Here is an 18810-nt window from a genome sequence, read left to right as displayed (position 1 = left end):
TTTATATAATAAATGAACTTTTGAGATATAGCGATTAAGTGATGCATTTGATTAAGAAAATACATGTTGTAATTATAAGCATGAAAGTGAAGCTTTTCATAAAAGCAATTATACATAAAAAATGAAATTAAAAAAAATCTTTAATTAGAAAAAATATGTTTTAATATCATATAAATAAATAATTTATTATTTCTCCATTAACATGAGATAAAATTATCTTCTTCAATTTCAAAATTATATTATTTTAAGGGTTAAAAAAAATAATTATAGATGTTTTTGATAAAATTTATATAAAAATAAATAAATAAAATTTCTTTAATTTTTCAAATTTTTAAAATAAGATAATTTTGGGATTAATGAAAATATCTTTATCTTATATCGATATAATGTAACCTATAAACAAAAATCCCATGGATAAAAAAAGCTAGTCAAAAGTTAAAATCGCGTAGCTGATCGAATGAATAGAATGACAAATCGCAATTAAGAGGTGGACCATGTGGTTGGTACGAAATCACGTAAGGGCTGGTAGATTGGACCGTTGATGGGTCTTTAAAGATGCACCCCTTTCCTTCTTTGTTTCATTGTTTAAAAACTCACACAAAAAATATATATATACACAAATTCTAGGTAAGAGAATCCAAACACAGAGACAGACATTTTGTTACTACACAACAAAACAATCCAACTGAAAAAAAAAAAAAACTCACCGTACTGTAACGGCTAGGATAACAGGTGCATATATCTTCTTCCTCCACATGCACCTACACTACAACACAGTAATCAATTAAATTAAAATTAATAATTATCATTAAAAAGTAATGTTTATACCAACTTACACTCATTCATATTTGATATTTCATTCATTATTTGCTATTGTCCAAAGTAATTAATAGAACAGTTTCCCTTAAAACTGTCTTAAATAATTCAAATTACGAAGTTATCTTTTACAAATATATATTTTTCATACTATGAAATGAAAAGAAGAGTAATGAATTAAATTAAAGGAGAAAAAAGTTGTTTGCCTTATTCCTCGGTTTTGTTTCTTCGGGCTTCGGCTACCTCTCTTAGGATTAGGACTATGCTTGGTTACAGTGAAACTCCATATCATTGATGATTCCTTAGCCGTTTGATTTATCTGACAACCTTTCCACGTGGGATTGTTGTCTTGATCTTGTACCCTCTCTCTCTCTGTGTCTCTTATATATTCTCATACAGCTTTACCCCACTTTCCTCTCTCTACTTTTCCCATTGGTTTCATTTCATTTTCTAGCAATCCAGTTTCACACTCCTTCTATCTCTCTCATTCATTATTGGGCTTTCTAGAGATTTCTCAGAGAGATTGAATCTATGGCAGTGCATTTTCTTCTGATGCTTTTTGCAGTTTCTGCTGTTGCACTTGATGAAGGTGAGTGGACAGTTTAACTTCCCTCCTTAGTCTTCTTTGCTGCTGTTGTTATGTTCTTTGTCAAGAGATTTCCCACTTTTTCAAGTTATAATTGCATTCTGAATCTTTCGTTGCCCTTTAGTTTATTTTCTCGACATGGGTTGGCATTGTTCATAGTTCACTGCAAAACTTACATTTATTTGAACTGCATTGTTCTAAGTCATTACTTCCTCATTCAGTGCTCACCCTCCAGCAGAGTATTTTGGATGATTCCTTGCTGTTTTCTGCAGATTTTTAGGGTGTACTTGGTGGGAGTGAAATTTAACTATGATTCATTGTATAAAGGCCTAAGTACACCTTTCCCTGCTTGCCATTTTCACACCATTCGTAGCAGCAGCACACCCTTGCTGTGGGTTAGAGTAATATTTTAGATTTAATTAGTTTTAAGTGTTCAGAACCAATGTTTTGATGGGCTTATTATGGCTTAGTTAATGAGTTATTAATATATGTAAACTTTTGTTCTTCTATTCAGTCATATATTGTCATTTCCCCCAACTTTTGGATGTGTGTATCACTTTGCAGTGGAGATTGGAGAAGTTGAAGCTTTCTTTATTGTGGGAACTATTCTATTGTTTCAAAATTTTGCAGCCACTCTTCAAAAGAAGCAGCAATTTTTTTTCATAAACTAAGGCACAAGCATTTAATTACATTTCCCCCCAAAATTTGGATTGTTTTGAAGAAACAAAATGTGCATAAGAGTCTGCCTGAATACGTTTCCAACCTTGTGTTATTTGACTGGTGAATACAGTGAGGACTTAAATCTTATGTTTAATGGATCTTAATGTTTGTACCTTGCAGAATTTTTTATTGGAGTAAATATTGGAACAGATCTCTCAGATATGCCACACCCTACTCAAGTAGTAGCTTTACTTAAAGCCCAGCAAATTCGACATGTTAGATTGTATGATGCTGACCAAGCTATGCTCATTGCACTTGCAAAGACAGGCATTCAAGTTGTTATAACTGTCCCTAATGAAGAGCTCCTAGCAATTGGTCAATCAAATTCCACAGCTGCCAACTGGGTTTTCCGCAATGTGGTAGCACATTATCCAGCCACCAATATCACAGCCATTTGTGTTGGTTCTGAGGTTTTAACTACCCTCCCTAATGCAGCAAAAGTACTTGTCAACGCTCTTAAGTACATTCATTCAGCCCTTGTGGCATCTAATCTTGATCGCCAAGTTAAAGTTTCAACACCCCTTTCCTCTTCCATCATCCTTGATTCATTTCCACCTTCCCAGGCTTTCTTCAACCGCTCGCTGAATCCAGTTTTGGTCCCAATACTTGATTTCCTGCAATCTACTGGCTCTTATCTCATGCTCAATATATACCCTTACTATGATTACATGCAATCAAATGGTGTAATTCCATTAGATTATGCACTTTTCAAGCCTCTCCCTCCAAACAAAGAAGCTGTTGATTCCAATACCCTTCTCCATTACTCCAATGTATTTGATGCTATGGTTGATGCAGCGTACTTCGCCATGGCTTTTCTAAATTACACTAACATTCCTGTAGTAGTAACAGAGTCAGGATGGCCCTCAAAAGGTGATTCTAACGAGCCTGATGCAACTGTAGACAATGCTAATACTTACAACAGCAATTTGATCAAGCATGTGCTGAATAAAACTGGAACTCCCAATCATCCTGGAATTGCTGTTAGTACATACATCTATGAGCTCTACAACGAGGATATGAAGACGGGGCCATTGTCAGAGAAGAACTGGGGACTGTTTGATGCAAATGGGGCACCTATTTACATTTTACACTTAACAGGATCAGGAGCAGTCTTAGCTAATGATACCAGCAATCAAACTTTCTGCATTGCAAAGGATGGTGCTGACCCAAAGATGCTGCAGGCTGCACTAGATTGGGCATGTGGACCTGGCAAGGTGGAATGCTCTACAATGTTGCAAGGGCAACCATGCTATGAACCAGACAATGTGATTGCACATGCAAATTATGCTTTTGACAGTTACTATCAGAAGATGGGAAGGACTCCTGATTCATGTGATTTCAATGGAGTGGCTACAATCTCCACCTCCGATCCAAGTAAAATTACTATTCCCCAATAGTGGGTTAGATTAGCTTTAGCATTTTTTTAGTACTATTGATGACTTCTAGGATAATTAACGAGTTTTTGAATGATTGCAGGCCATGGTTCTTGTGTTTTTCCTGGAAGGTAAGATAATTGCTTCTTTGATTTATTTTTGTTATCCCTCATTTGGTTGTGTCATTAATGCTTACAAGTGATTGGTTTGTGAAAATGTGCAGTCTTGGCAAAAATGGCACCTTTGGTAACTTCACAGCTCCATCAATGAATTCTACTAATTCAGATTCTTCAGCCTACAGCCTCCGCAGCTGTGAATTGAGAGTTAGAAACCTTCTAATGATGACAGGATTTCTAATATGGGGAGTGGTTTTGCTATAAAGTGGTATATGTTGGAACATGTGTTGCTCATTCAAAATTTTTGTGGGAGATGATAATGCTACGTATTCGTTTTGGTTGCATTATGTTGTTCACATTGGTCCATTCAATTTTGTACAAAAACCATCTAAAGGTTTGGACTGAATGAGGCTGCAAACGAATCATCATTATTATTCTTTTCAGCTAGAATTGATTCAATCTTTATCAACCATTGACTATTCCATAATTTTTGATTTGTTTATTTATAATCTTGTGTTATATATACAGGGCTTGCAATTCCTCATGTTGTCTGAGAAATTCAAGTTTTCCCTGAGAGAGAATGGGGTGGGACCCACCTTAAAGAAAAAAAATAAAAAAATAGAAAAGTGATTGGCACAGACATCGAAGTGAGAGTGATAGGAGAGATGATTTCTCATGCTTTTTCCCATATATATATTGTACAAATCCATTTCGTTATTTACAATTTTGTGTATAATTTTGTTTGATATAGCTTAAAAAGATAAATTTAAAGGTTTGGACTGAATTAGGCTACAAATGAATCATTTATGTTATTCTTTTCAGCTAGAATTGATTCAATCTTTATCAACCATTGACTATTCCATAATTTTCGATTTGTTTATTTATAATCTTGTGTTATATATATATATATATATATATATCCATGTCGTTATTTACAAACATTTGGTATATAATTTTGCTTGATACAGCTTAAAAAGATAATAAATTGGTCTGAAATATCTCGTGTTGGGTGTAAATGGGCTAGGCCACCTTACAGGGGCCTACGGCCTAGTTTATATTAGGCCAGACTTGGCCTATTATAAATAGTAAAATAGAATAGGCTTTTAAAAAAATTTATTTAAAAAACAGGCCATAGATTTTTTGGTACATGTCAGGTTTATAAGCCTACAGGCTGACCTATATCATATTATTTATTTAAAATATAATAAATAAAATTATTATTTAATTTTTGAATAATAAAATAATATTATTTTAGTTATTCATTTAATTGTTGAATGTTTAATAGGCTTAAGCAGACTAACAAGCCTAGGCCAAGGCTTTTATTTTTTGAATATAGATCAGGCTAAATTTGTAATTTGAAGCCTACACAGGCTAATAGGTCAGGCCATACCCAATGTTTTTTACACAGACTTGACTTATTTAAGTTAAAGCCTAGCCTAGCTCAGTCCATTTACACCCCTAATCAAGGTTATGTTCCTATGTTTGGGATACACCACCCCAAAATCTAGCTCAAAGGGGTGGGAGTGCCCAAGACCTTTAAACTCCACATTAGTTGCACATACAACCAATGTGAGACTATATATCTCAACACACTCCCTCACACGAGAGCCCATTGGGCTTGAAGAGTGGACAATGCAGCATGCCCAACCTACCTGTGCTAAGAAACGCCACAAGAGAAAGTGGGGAGCGGCGAGACTCTGATACCATGTAAAGAATAGACTTATTTTTAGGTTATTGATTCATTGTTCCAACTTAGAAATTTTGCTTTTTCTGTTATGTGTCTTTATATTGCACAAATCAATTAGGTTGGTCATACTTTTTTGTATTTAATTTCGATGGACCTATAGAAACACAGTCAAAATATAACTTTGACCTCTTGTTTTTAAATTTTGTGATACATTTACTTTGTTTTTTAAAACTTTTTTCTAAACAAACGTTTCTCGCATAAAAAATTAATTTTTTCATAAAAACATCTTATATACAAAATTTCATATAAATTACGTAAAATTATCAAAGAATGTCAACATAGCATACACAATATCATAGTTTTTTTTTTCTCGGAAGTCAAGTTAGGAGAAAAAAAAGCTTTTGAGAATATATATATATATATATATATGGGAAAAAAGTTTCCGATGTTACTTTAGATAACTTTATCTAATGTTCATCGAAACGACGTCGTTTTGGGGTTGAAAAATTAAAAAATTAGAGTGATAAAGACTATCATAACTCTGAAATAAATTAAAATTACAAAAATACCATGATTTCCGTCCCAAAACGACGTCGTTTTGATGAACATTAGAGAAAGTTATCTAAAGTAACATCAGAAAAAACAAACCCTATATATATATATATATATATATCATAAAAATGCTGTTTAAAAGCTTATTCAAATACATGATTACGTATAACCAAGTTAATGCACTTACATATGTTAAATTAGAATATATTTATTAAAAAACAACTTAATTCTCATGCTATTCTTTCTTAAAAAATGATATGTATTATTTTAACTACTTTTATTAAACTAAATTTAATTTTTCTTAACTATGCTACACCATGTTGTTAGTGACCATTTAGAATGTGTCTGAATATTCTATAAACATTTTTACTGAGCTGAAAATAGGAAAACATAACGAGTCAACAACAAATTATCAATTGGATACCAAAAAATAAAATAAAATAATCAATTCAATTCACATCATGATTTGAATTGCATTGTATGTTTTCTACACTTCTGATCTCTCTGTCCTGTCGTATTTGTGCCTTACACTTGCCTATACTGTCAAGTAGCATGTCAAAATTAGGATGGCTGTGAAATAATATATAAGGGATAAAATATTATATTTACTTTCTTTTATATCTATTCTATTCACTTTTTTTCAATATTATTAGACCAAAATTTTAAGAAAAGAGAAAAAAGGTGAAATTTAAATGAGATTATAATATAATGGTATTATTGGAGATGAATAAATAAAATAGATATAAAAAATACACAATATCTTATCCCGATATATAAATATATATTTTAAAAATATGAGCCGTGTGGGCAAATTCGTTTACCACAATAAAATTAACTCCATCCATCTTAGGCCAAATTTCAGTACATTGGGCCGGTAGAAATTGACATCTGGGCTTTACGGTGGTAAATTGGTAATTTTAGTGATACACAAAACCCTAGCCCAAGCAAGGATATATAAATAAACTGCGATCCCATCTCTTTCACTAGTTCCTCTGTATTCTCAGATCTAATCGTTTATCATTTCCCTCGATTTTTCTTCTCTAAGCCCTTTTTTTTGTTGTTCTTTTTGATTTTCAATTCATGATTCTTTGTATTTAAACAAACGTGCATCCACTATGATTCTCTATTTCTCTAACCATATGGCATAGAGAATACGAAAAGATGCAAAATTGACCGGTTCCTATGGACTGGCATATTCCCATTACCAATGGATTCTTGCTATTTCTCGTAGGATCCACAATTTATTCGTTCACAAACACTGTTCTGTTTTTCTTTTCTGGGATTTGATTATTTTTCCTTAAAATCAAGGAATCCACTGCAAAGCTCGGAGCTTTTTCCAAATTGAGTTGCAAGTATTTTGTTTTTGTTTTTTACTTCTTCTTTTTTTTTTAAATTTTTTTAGGGTGTGTATTTTTTTGGGTTATTTAGTCTTGTTCTGATTGTTACTCCTTGAAATTAGGGAATTCGTTACAAATTTCGGAGCTTTTTCTTTTTCCATTTTTTAGGTTGAATTGAGTTGCAAGCATTTTGTTTTGTGGTTCTCTCTGTGGTTATGTATGTGAATGCTATTGGGGATGCTCGATGATGATTGTTTTGCTTTAACCACACCGAAGGGAGGCTGGATGGGGCATGAAGGCTCCTTTCCTTTGAGTTTAAGATAAGCTTTTTGTGCTTGGTTTTGCTTGATGACTTCTTCTTCTAAAATAAGAGGTCTAGTTTTGTCCTCTTCTTTTAGAGGTTGGGAGAGGGCTTTGTCAAGCACTCGAAGCAGATCAGCTTAAATGAAAGGGGCCTTTACCCATCTCAAGTTTTCTCATGTGGAAAAATTAGTGCCCATCAACTGAGAGCAAACAACCCCGGCTCATTTAAAAATAATTAAGTTCCAATTCTAATGTAATGCTTAATCCCCGAATTGTTTCATTGTAACTGTTGTGGATCTGTTAAAAGGCCAATTGAGTTATTGGTTTCTGGATGTTAATATTCAAGTCAACAATTCATTTTTTTAATATGAACAATATTTGCTATATTGAAAAGCAAACAGAAATGAGCATAACAAGAGAATTAGAATCTGTATTTGATATTATTTCATAAGTAACATTATTGATTTTTGCTACATGTAAGACTAGGTAGTTCCCGTTACAATTTATAATAAGAGAATCATAAAAGGTATTACATTTAAATTAGTATATGCCATTATCTCATAAGTATACATTATTCTTACACTCAAGACTTGGCAGTATCATTTCATTGGATTGGATTGCATATGTTGTTAAACTTGCAAAATGAACTCCTATTAATTTTTTGGTATGAATGTTTGGAAAAGTTGTGGAGAAGGCCCTGGTGCTGCTGAAGGAGCTGATGAGAAAATACTAGAGAAAGATTTGTCTGCAAGAACAGCATTTGCTGCATCTGAAGGATGGAAGGCGTCCCAAAATACATATTCATGGCGATTGCTGCACAACTTTGAGTTCGGCAAGCATAACCCTCCAACACTTGTGTCTACATTGCAACATGACGTATTTGAAATCTTAAAACCTGCGGAATCGTTAAATTTCGACCTATGTTAACACATAACCGAAGCAGGATTGGTAATTATTGCAATTTACCAAAGTGGAGGGACAAAATTTATTTGAATATTGAAAGTATAGTTGCTAAACTGCATATGCTTATGTTTTAAGATTTTAAGTGGAGATGCTAAATTACCATAAGCAGATGGGTTATTGATCAAGTCAAGAACTAACGGGTAGGTGTCTGCAAATATTAGTTTTGCATTTGGAAGACGATGGTTTAGTCTGTTGATTAGTTTCTGTACGTTGGAGTTGAATTGCTGGATCCATTCATTGACTTGCTTTAGACATTGGCCTCGTTTGGATTTAACCCTCTGTGAAGGAATACAACCTAGTGGACCAAGTCCATTGAAGACCATTTTTCGTGCTCCCAGCTGATAGAGTGTCTGTTATAACACTTAAGTTTTAGTGAGAACAATCTCTTTCTCATGCAAGGTAAAAACTCTTGGATGATATTGATGTGTAGAAATTGTCTCATTAATTGATGGTAATTTGTTACGTTTTTGCAAATGTTAATTTAACTAATAACTAACACTAGTTTTTACCGTAAGTTGTTGATCCAAGGTTGAGATTAAGAGCTCTATGAACTCATCATGAGTGTATTGCTGGCCATCTGCCAAGAAGGGCTGCAAGAAATTGTTGACGTAGTCATTACTGCCTGCAAAAATGAGATAGACATGTAATAAAGGTTATTGTACATGAAGAATTTAAGTTTGCAACATTCAAAACATTGATATAGTATAAAGTAGAACACTTTTGTAAATGTGAAGTATTACCAATCCCAATTAAGTACATGGCTTCATTACAATGCTTGTTGGCAACCGCCTCACCTACTTTTACCGTGATTGCTTCTTTGGTTTTCTTGAAATAGTTTATTTGATCATCAAAAGATAATCTCTGAATCTAAAAAACACTCAAGACACAATATTAGTTGGAGTTTGAAGATGTTCTAAATTGTAAATAGAGTCCTGAGCGTTTGAAGATGTTCTGCTTACGAAGTAAAGTCCTGTATCATTGAGAATTCCAGCCCCACCAGATGCATAGTTTACCCCTTTGAGGAGGGCATCAACGTTTTGAGGCACTGAAAGATAAGCTGGTGGCGATGGGATTCCAAGCTTTGCAGCTGCAAAATGCAATAAAATTAAGACTTCAAATTTCAAAGCATGACATCCTAATAGTTTATTATTCAATTAATAGAAGAAAGAGGAATCCAGAGAAAGCTTTGAGAAGAATGAAATACATATGAAATCACCAATAGTCCTTCCATTGCTGAATCTTCCAGTAGCCTGGCCACCACTATAGTCAATCCCATACCATGGATAATTACACTTCGCCAAAGAATATTGCAAGAAATTATTGTTCCCAACATCTGTCAATGAATCACCAAAGACATAGGTCACAGGCTCAGCTGCTAAAGCAATTGCTGCCAGTAAGAAAATACATGTAGCAAAAACCAGCCTTGGCATTGACATCTTCAATGTTTCCAACTTCTATTACTGAAAATATGGAAAATGAGTTAAGAGTTTTATAGCAGTATATACCATTCAGGTTCTGCACTATTGTCTCAATTCTTCAAGTATGCATGTTAGGTGGTTATTTTCCAAACCGCGTAGATAATTGAGGAGTGAAACTAAATGGGTTCTCTCATGTTTGCTTAAGTAGTAAAGTCAGAAAATTTGGTGGTTGAAGTCTCTAATCAGGAGTTGGCCAACTCAAATAACTAAGTCAGCAATGTTAGCTTTTGCAAGTTCCTTCACTTCAATAATGCATGTACTCAAATTTCTGTTGCATTTGCTGTTTTTTGCCTCACTCAACTCCATTACTTGCTCTGCCTGCAACATTAATTGAAGGACAAGCAAATTGGCTTTGCCAAGGAAACTACTATGAATTACATTCAATATTGTTAACCAACTATATTGTACGTTAAAGGTAATGCCACATTGCTTAAAATTAGGCTTAACCTCACAAAGTTCTAGTGCTGTTTGGGGTTAATTTAAGGTAATATTTAGTTTGGCTATTAAAGGTGTCCATTTTCTACCACTTGTCTTGGTGGAGAGACTTTGAAGAAAGAAAAATCAAAGCCTATTTTTGTGAGAAAAGAACAAGAGAAGTAAGAACACACTAGCTATAATGTCATGCCTGCTTCGTTACCCTATTTTGACTAGAAGGAAACAGAAGGGGCCCGGAAGGTGTTTATTTATTTATTTGTTTATTATTATTGTTGTTGTTGTATTTTGCACCTTAACTCCTGAAGCAAGTTATAATAAAACTTATCGACTTTTGAATTTTTATTTTTTGTCAGAAAGGATTTCGATGCGTGGAAGTTTAAGATGTGGAGAACATATTTTTATCTATATACATCATACAAGAATAAAATTGCTTTGAGATATTATTAAGGATTTAAAGTTTCTCATATTTTACCCAAAAAAAAAAAGTTTCTCATATTATAAAAGATATTATTATTTTCTATATATATAAAAGTGTGTGGAGCTCTTAAATATCACTTAAAAAATTACTTTGAAAATTAATTTTTCAGATTATATATCAAATATTAACTATCAGATACAAACTTTCTATATAAACAAAATACAGATGCATTTGTTTTAGCTAATGAATTTGAAATTATTTACACATTGCATGACTTTATCTATAATTTTAAAAGATAATTGTGTGAAACACAAAGAACATCTATCAAAATATAATTACGATTTTGTTAAAATCATTAATAAAATAAAAAATTAATAAAATAAAATTGTATAGGTTTTCTTGTCATAAAGAATATTATAATTATATGAAAAAATAAAGTAAGAAAACATTTTTTCTTGTCTTTTTTTTTTGTCTACGTAACTTATATAAGTATTAATTATGTACCAGCTTCCCATTTAAGAAAAAATATTATGCACATAAAATTAAATAAGAAGTACATACAAATATTGCTACAAAGAAATAAAAAAATCAAATATATAATTATTAAATTTTGTATTAGTCTCTATTACACACTAAGATTAATGATAAATATATTTATATTAACTTATATACATTTTAAAAAAATTGTTATTTTTAAAAAATATCTTGACTTTAAAATTTTCTAAAATCGTATGAGCTAATTTGAAGTTACATATATTAGATATTTATTTATTAAATTCAAAGTAATATATTAACCTTTAAGGTAACCTATGCAACAGACAGAATAAAAAAACAAAAGGATAAAACAACTTGTGATAAGGTAAATCAAAGTTTAAATAAAGTGAATTGTTATATTATAAAAAAAATTCACAGTTGGATGTCATACCTACGAAAACTGTGGTTCTGTGAATCTTTATATTTCTATTTACACGCACTTCCTCCTCTCACAAAACGATTATTTGTATGAATCCATTTCAGGAGGAAAAAAAAATAACCAATGAAGCATGATCAGCCAATAGCACCATTGCGGGGTTTAATTATTAGGCTATAATAAGGTCATATGCATGTGCAACAAATAAATGGCGACGTATCAGTTTTGTTGAGTTTTGATCACCAAGCAACTGCCTATGAAAATTAATTGCCGCAAAGAATAAATTTTTGGTGTTACTGTTGTACCAAAGATTCAGTACATCTCATCAATAGAAATATTATATGTCAGTTAAAGTTTTCTTTTCTCTGCCAAAATTTTTCTCTCTTCTGTGATGTGTAATGCTCTTATTGGTAGAATGCACTGAATCTTAGTGTAACAGTAACACCAAATATTTATTCTGCCGCAAAGGGTAAGCCATGTCCGTGACAGGAAATATCACTCTAGGTAGGGGTGTAAATGGACTAGGCCGGCCTACAGGGGCCTACGGCCTAGTCTATATTAGGCCAAACTTGGCCTATTATAAATAGTAAAATAGAATAGGCCTAGGCTTTTAAAAATACCTATTTAGAAAATAGGTCATAGGCTTTTTTGTACATGTCTGACCTATAAGCTTACATGCCGGCCTATATCATATTATTTATTTAAAATAAATAAATAAAATTTTATTTTAATAATTTTGAATAATAAAGTAATATTATTTTAGTTATTCTTTTAATTATTGAATGTTTAATAGGCTTAAACAGGCTAACAGCCTAGGCCAAGGCTTTTATTTTTTAATTATAGGTCAGGGCAGACTTATAATTTGGGGCCTACACAGGCTAATAGGCCAGGCCATATCCAATGCTTTTTACACAAGCCTGACCTATCTAAGGCAAAGCCTAGCCTAACCCAGCCCATTTACACCCCTAACTCTAGGTCTATAGCCTATGAAAATTATTACTAGCATTTACATTCCAAAGTCCAAACAAATGAATCTCATTGAGTTTGAATTATTTTCCGATGAAATGGACTATTTATTTTCAATGTTACTATAATAGAACAGGATCCGATTGAGTTTGAATTATTTGTATATATATTTGGATAATTAAAAACAAAAAGTAGTATTTCAAAACCTTTTCTCTGTTAACAGTTTTAGTTTTTAGGTCATTTTTGAGATAGCAATCATGGACCCCATTCTATCAAAACTAGAGCTGGAAAAATGGGCCGAGCCCGTCGGGTCGCCCCGCCCCGCCCGCCAAACGGGGAAGGCGGGCTGAGTTTCTCAAACCCGCTTCCCGCCAAGCCCGCCAGCGCCCAGGTTTTTTTTTTTTTTTTTTTTAATTTTTAGTGTAAAATGTCACGGGCTTGGCGGGCAGCCCGCCCAAACGGGACGGGGCAGGGCGGGCTGAGATATCTAGCCCATCTTCGAAGGTGGGGCGGGGCGAGCCAACCCGCTTTTTGGCGGGGCGGAGCGAGCAGCCCACTTTGCCACCTCTAATCAAAACAAAAGGGCTATACATTGTAAAAAGGATCTTATGTAGGAAATTTGCACCATTGCAACATTGACTATCTTGGACTCGTCCAATTTCAATTTGCATATATGTTAAATTTGCATATATTTTCTATATCTCAATCACCTATGTGAAGTTTCCATAACAAATTGCTATATTCCTTTATTCCAAGTGGGTATTCCAATCCCTTATATGTTAAATTTTATTTTAATTACAGACAATATCGTGATATTAATTATTATTTAATTATTGATAATGGGCAGAATTCCCCAAGAAAAGAAATAGATAAGCAAAATACAACGATATCTCATATTCCATGTATGCAAATGAAATATGAGATAAGGGTCAATGAAGTAGAAAATTTGAATTGTAAATAAAGTTGAATTGGGGTTCAAATTTCACAGATAAATACATGACTTTTTGACCATTGTAACCTTTCACTAATATAAAATTATCATCTTGCCCTCGTTTATAAATTATTTCAAAAATTTAACCTTCTCAACAAACATAACACCAATCTACTCATGTTTGACCGTTGACCACTCAATTACTCTGGTAGACCACTCGGTTACCCAAGTAGAAAATTATTTTCCCGGATACACACCTGATTACCCTGGTTAGTGGCGGACCCAGAAAATTGTATTTATGTCTGCACATTTAGTGGCGAGGTGCCCCCAGATTTTTTTTTTAAAGCTATCGCCATGCATAAGATCCATTAAATGATATACGATAAATAGCCTTATCTTGCATTTGCAAAAGGTTAGATATAATAATTAAAAATGTGACTTTTGGGTACATGACCACAACACCAACCATTAAGACAAGAGAAAGTAACAACTTAGTAAATCTAAACTAATATAAGCACAGTGGCACAAATATAAGCACAACGATATTAATTTCAAGAATGTAGTATAACATATCTATTATTCAAACATACAGGTTATAAGTAATTGAGAGACCGAACACATTTGGTTGCTTATAAATTGGCAACTCCATAAGCAAAATAGATCAATTTTTTAATAGAAAAAATAATTACTTTTGCAAGTTAGTGTCTATTGTCAGAGAATATATATAAATCCTTAAAAAAGACCCTCACCCAAAACCTTAAGGTTTTTGGTTGAAGTGGTTCCTTACATGAAGGTCCGTGGCGGGGGGCCACCACCAATGAGCTAAGGCTACATTAGCTGTTGCAAGTGGATTCGACATCATGTCTCAACCCAAAACCTTAAGGCATTAGGTGCATGGGTCCTTCTGGTGCTCACTTAGTCCATTTTTAACCAATGTGGGACTTTTTTCACTCAATCATTCACACTTGGATTCCTCAACATCTCTTCCTCAAGTGTGAATCCAAGGCCCGCATTCTTTCTTCGAGTATTCATGGGGTTCCTCATCAAGGCTTGGCTATCCATCAAGACTCTGGCTTCCCACATCAAGACATACTCAGATCACCACAGGCCAATCCACCATTAGCTCTGATACAGACCGTCATCTATGGGCGAAGTGAGCAGCAACACTAAGTGGGCTCGGAAAACCACAATAAAAAATTGGGCCTTTTTATAGGATTTATATATATTCTCTAACACACCCCCTCACGCAAGAGCCCTCTGGGCTTGAAGCGTGGATTATGCACAGACCTAATTTTTGCTTTACCTTTTGTGCTTTTATTTTAATGCCACTTTGAAGTGGGGGGCGGTGAGGATCGAACTTGTGACCTTGTAGTCACTCAAGCTCTGATACCATGTAATGAACCTTGGGATACACCACCCCAAAAGTTAGCACAAATGGTGAGAGTGCCCAAGGCCTTATAAACTCCACATTAGTTGCACATACAACCAATGTGGACTATATATTTCAACAGCACTTGCCCACATGGGCAATAGTGCAGGTCCGCTATTGACCCTGTTACATATCCTTATTTACCCTGGTACACACCCGGTTACCCTGGTACATGTCCTTATTTATCCTGGTACACACCCAGTTACTCTGATACATATCCTTATTTTCAAAGTCTAACCGTGAATCCAACTCAAATCCATCAATGAAAAAAACGTGGTTAAATGTGTTTGTAATTTTATATGGAAAATTTCTTAAGAAAACATCCCCTTTAGCTAGAGCGAGTGTTAGTGAGGTATGCACATTGAGTCCCTCGTCTATAACGCATAAAGACTTTATTGCATATCCATAATTTTTTGTGAATAAGAGTGAAATTATTTATATATTTTAAAATTAATGTGAAGTAAGACAAATTTTTTATAAAAATTAAAAACTTTATGTATTTATATATTTCAAACCAAATATCTTACCATTTTTGTCATCAATGCAACGAGATATATTATTTGAGTAACCATCTGGCATCTTTGCATTCTTCAACGTTGTGAGAAATATCTTTCTTTGCTCTCTTGTCATTATAAATAATAAAGGAAGAAATTTTCCATCTTCAGTTGGCCAAAGTCTTGTTTTATGCCCATACGTTTTAGATCTTGGCGAGCTTCATGATGATCCTTTTATTTGTCATCTTTGATTAAGGTATATAACACATTATCACATATATTCTTCTCAATATGCATTATATCTAGATTATGGCGTAAAAGATTACTCTTCCAATAAGGAAGATCAAAGAATATGCTCTTCTTCCTCCAATGTTTTGGTCTATCTTCTAAACAAGCTCGTTTCCTTCTACTATTTGACTCAAGGTTGCTTCCAAAGGTTACATTGATATCACCAAGTTACTTCAGAATCTCTGATCCATACAACATTATAGGTGGATCCCTTTCTTCAATTGTACCATCAAAGTGCTTCTTCATTAATCTAAATTAATGACCTCTCTCTAAAAATCGTCGATGACCCATAAAATACCATTTTTTGCTATATTTTAATCGACATGAGGTTGTATCAAAATTACAAGTTGGGCAAGCATAACCAGTGTAAGTGTTCCACCCTGATAAAATACCATGCCCAGGAAAGTCACTAATTGTCCACATAAGAGTTGGTTTCATTCTAAACACTTCATTCATAAAAGAATCATATATTTCCACACTCTCATTTCATAGCTCATTCAACTCCTTGATTAAAGATTGTAAGTACACATCTATATTATTCCTCGACATTCGTTTACCTGGAATGATCATTGAAAGAATTAAGGAAGTTTGCTTCATGCACTCCCAAGGAGGACAATCATATGTAATTAAGATCACTGGCCATATGCTATAGTTGTTACTCTTGATTCCATAAGGATTAAAACCATCAGTGGCTAGACCAAGGCGAACATTTCGAGATTCTGAAGCAAATTCAGGATGAAGTTGGTCAAAACTCTTCTAGGCTTCTGCATCTCTTGGATGCCTCAATAATCCATCTGGGTTATTCGCCAAAGCACGCCATCTCATGGACTTTGTTGTCTTAGAACACATAAATAACCTTTGCAACCTTGGTTTCAATGGAAAGTAATGCAAAACCTTTGCCGGTAGCTTTTTTCTACCAATAGTTGGGTTATCTCTTTTTTCCTTACCCTTTGGCTTCCATCTAGAAGTTTTACAATGTTTGCATATCTCCAATTTTTCATCTTCACCCCAATACAACATGCAATTTTTCGGACAAGCATCTATCTTGTTATAATTAAGACCAAGTTTGTAGATGATCTTTCTTGCCTCATAGAATGAATCAGGAATTTTTGCATATTCAAATGCATCTTTTAGCAATTCCAATATTAATGCCATTGCCTTGTCAGTTACACCATATAGGCACTTTATGTGGTACAATCTTAACAAAAAAGATAATTTTGAATATTTCTGACACCCTTCATTCAATTCTTGGCTACCATCTCTAATCAAGTCAGTAACATCTTTGCGTTCTTCATCAAGCATCGATTCAGGTGAAGTGGTGGGTTGTGATGCATGTTGTTTGTTGATCCCAAATGCTTCATTTATCATGTCTAGTAATGGGTTTTTCATTTTGCAATGGCTCTTCTATTACTTGAGTGTCGCTTAACATCATTGTTTCATATGTTTCACCGTGCCATACCCAAACTTTGTAATTTTTTTGGAAATGCTTGCAAATCAAATGATCACGCACAATACCTTTTGTTTCCCATTTATTAAAACCGCATTTAGGGCATGGACACATGATTGCGCCATTGATAGACCGTTTCTCAAATGCAAAATCTAGGAACTTATTTAACCCATGTAGATATTCAACTGAATTTCGCGGCATATCAATCCATGATTTGTCCATTTTTATGACCTAAATCCTCAAATATGTCACATGATGATTTGAAAATAATATAAATTTCAAACAAAACTCAAAATTCAAAAAATATAGGCAAAAAATTGAACTAATAAAGAAAACACTCAACATATAATCATCACATATTCAAAGGAGAACAACAAAACAATCACATACGGGAAGAAAAAAAACACACAAAAGAGTGTTACAACACAAGTGGTGTGAACTGTGAAGGTGAGATTTGAGTTACTGACAATGAATTTATAAATGGTTGCACTGTTTTTTTTTTTTTTTTTTGGGTGTACTGAGGAGTGAGGGCAATCACTAACTTACTCTTTTTATGTAAATAACCATTTCAATACTGATTAAAAAGAAAACACAATTTAAATTCACATACACATAAACGGGTAAATCTAAATATATAAAACAAAGACTAATTTTCAAAGATTTCATTCATGTCTCTAAACAGTAAAAATCTTATGTAATTCCAAGATAAGTGACATAACCACTTAATTCAGGGACCCTTTTTTTTTTCTCTTCACAGTGTCGTAGTTTACTAATCCCTAATAAAGAGAGGGCTCTACTTTTTTCCTTTAGCTCATTACAAGTTACAACTTACAACTACAACTTCAACTTCTAAACGCAATGGTTCAAATTCAAACTCACTCCAGTAAATTATAATCAAACAAGATTTCATATAATCATCCATTATAACGGGGGAACAATGATTATTTTGTCACACTTCAGTAAATTACTTACCAGACTATCACGTTAACAGTAAAAATTTTCGGAATTCCACGCGGCATAATTTGCTACAATGTACATCAAATTATGTTTGCAAATAATTCGCTACACAGTGTAGTGAATTATGCCATGTCAAGCTATACAGTCAGCAAAAATAACATGTGTCAAGCAGGCAGTAATTCGCTACACTGTGTAGCGAATTATTTGCAAACATAATTCGCCGCACATTGTAGCGAATTATGCCACGTGACATTCCGAGAATTTTTACTGTTGACGTGACAGTTTGATAAATAATTTGACTAGGTGTGACAAAATAGTCATTGTTCCTTGCAATGAAGTGTGATGGTGAGATGGTAGTTGTGTTGTTATCTGAATTCTTGGAAAGTACAAGTCTTTTTTTTTTTTTTTTTGTAAAAGTACAAGTCTTAGGATGTGGATATTTGATGAGGCTAATCGATGCTGGCAAAAGTTAGCAGCAATGTGTCATGAGTGGCATGGAAAGAAGGCAGATATTAACTGTGTTGGAGCTGGTGATAGGATATTTATATGCTTGAACTCCCCTAAGCTATGTATTTATATGCTTACAGTAGCTATGAAGTGTAAA

The 18810-nt window shown here is 33.6% G+C and overlaps 2 protein-coding genes across 2 annotated transcripts; one reads left to right on the top strand and one right to left on the bottom strand.

Moving 5' to 3' along the window:
• Positions 1 to 1339: 1339 nt before the first annotated feature.
• On the top strand, positions 1340 to 4020 carry LOC133316883 (glucan endo-1,3-beta-glucosidase 2-like). Its single transcript, XM_061518681.1, has 4 exons — positions 1340 to 1405; positions 2243 to 3496; positions 3599 to 3626; positions 3719 to 4020. The coding sequence occupies exons 1-4, from the start codon at positions 1348 to 1350 to the stop codon at positions 3873 to 3875; spliced, it is 1497 nt and encodes a 498-aa protein (XP_061374665.1). The 5' UTR covers positions 1340 to 1347; the 3' UTR covers positions 3876 to 4020.
• Positions 4021 to 6920: 2900 nt separating this feature from the next.
• LOC133316880 (GDSL esterase/lipase At5g37690) lies at positions 6921 to 9889 on the bottom strand. The gene is made up of 7 exons (XM_061518677.1): positions 9658 to 9889; positions 9413 to 9540; positions 9194 to 9320; positions 8963 to 9075; positions 8539 to 8803; positions 8421 to 8435; positions 6921 to 8385 (listed from the first exon to the last, which is right to left on the bottom strand). Exons 1-7 carry the CDS (start codon positions 9887 to 9889, stop codon positions 8144 to 8146), a joined length of 1122 nt encoding a protein of 373 aa, XP_061374661.1. The 3' UTR covers positions 6921 to 8143.
• Between the last annotated feature and the right edge of the window lie 8921 nt (positions 9890 to 18810).

The sequence above is a fragment of the Gastrolobium bilobum genome, unplaced genomic scaffold, assembly GCF_033153095.1.
Source record: "Gastrolobium bilobum isolate Gb01-03AN ecotype WA unplaced genomic scaffold, APGP_CSIRO_Gbil_v1 utg9312, whole genome shotgun sequence".
In the NCBI taxonomy this organism is placed as follows: domain Eukaryota; kingdom Viridiplantae; phylum Streptophyta; class Magnoliopsida; order Fabales; family Fabaceae; genus Gastrolobium; species Gastrolobium bilobum.
Note: the sequence above shows the minus strand (reverse complement) of the source record. Positions and strands in the feature narration are given on the sequence as shown.

What these genes read in the sequence shown, in the direction of transcription:
- LOC133316883 (XM_061518681.1), top strand. Translation starts at nt 1,348, where the DNA reads ATGGCAGTGCATTTTCTTCTGATGCTTTTTGCAGTTTCTGCTGTTGCA. An exon ending in AATCTCCACCTCCGATCCAA is followed by an intron (nt 3,497 to 3,598) that starts GTAAAATTACTA and finishes GAATGATTGCAG; the next exon opens with GCCATGGTTCTTGTGTTTTT. An exon ending in TCTTGTGTTTTTCCTGGAAG is followed by an intron (nt 3,627 to 3,718) that starts GTAAGATAATTG and finishes GAAAATGTGCAG; the next exon opens with TCTTGGCAAAAATGGCACCT.
- LOC133316880 (XM_061518677.1), bottom strand. Translation starts at nt 9,889, where the DNA reads ATGTCAATGCCAAGGCTGGTTTTTGCTACATGTATTTTCTTACTGGCA. An exon ending in GACTATTGGTGATTTCATAT is followed by an intron (nt 9,541 to 9,657) that starts GTATTTCATTCT and finishes TGCATTTTGCAG; the next exon opens with CTGCAAAGCTTGGAATCCCA. An exon ending in ATGATACAGGACTTTACTTC is followed by an intron (nt 9,321 to 9,412) that starts GTAAGCAGAACA and finishes AGTGTTTTTTAG; the next exon opens with ATTCAGAGATTATCTTTTGA.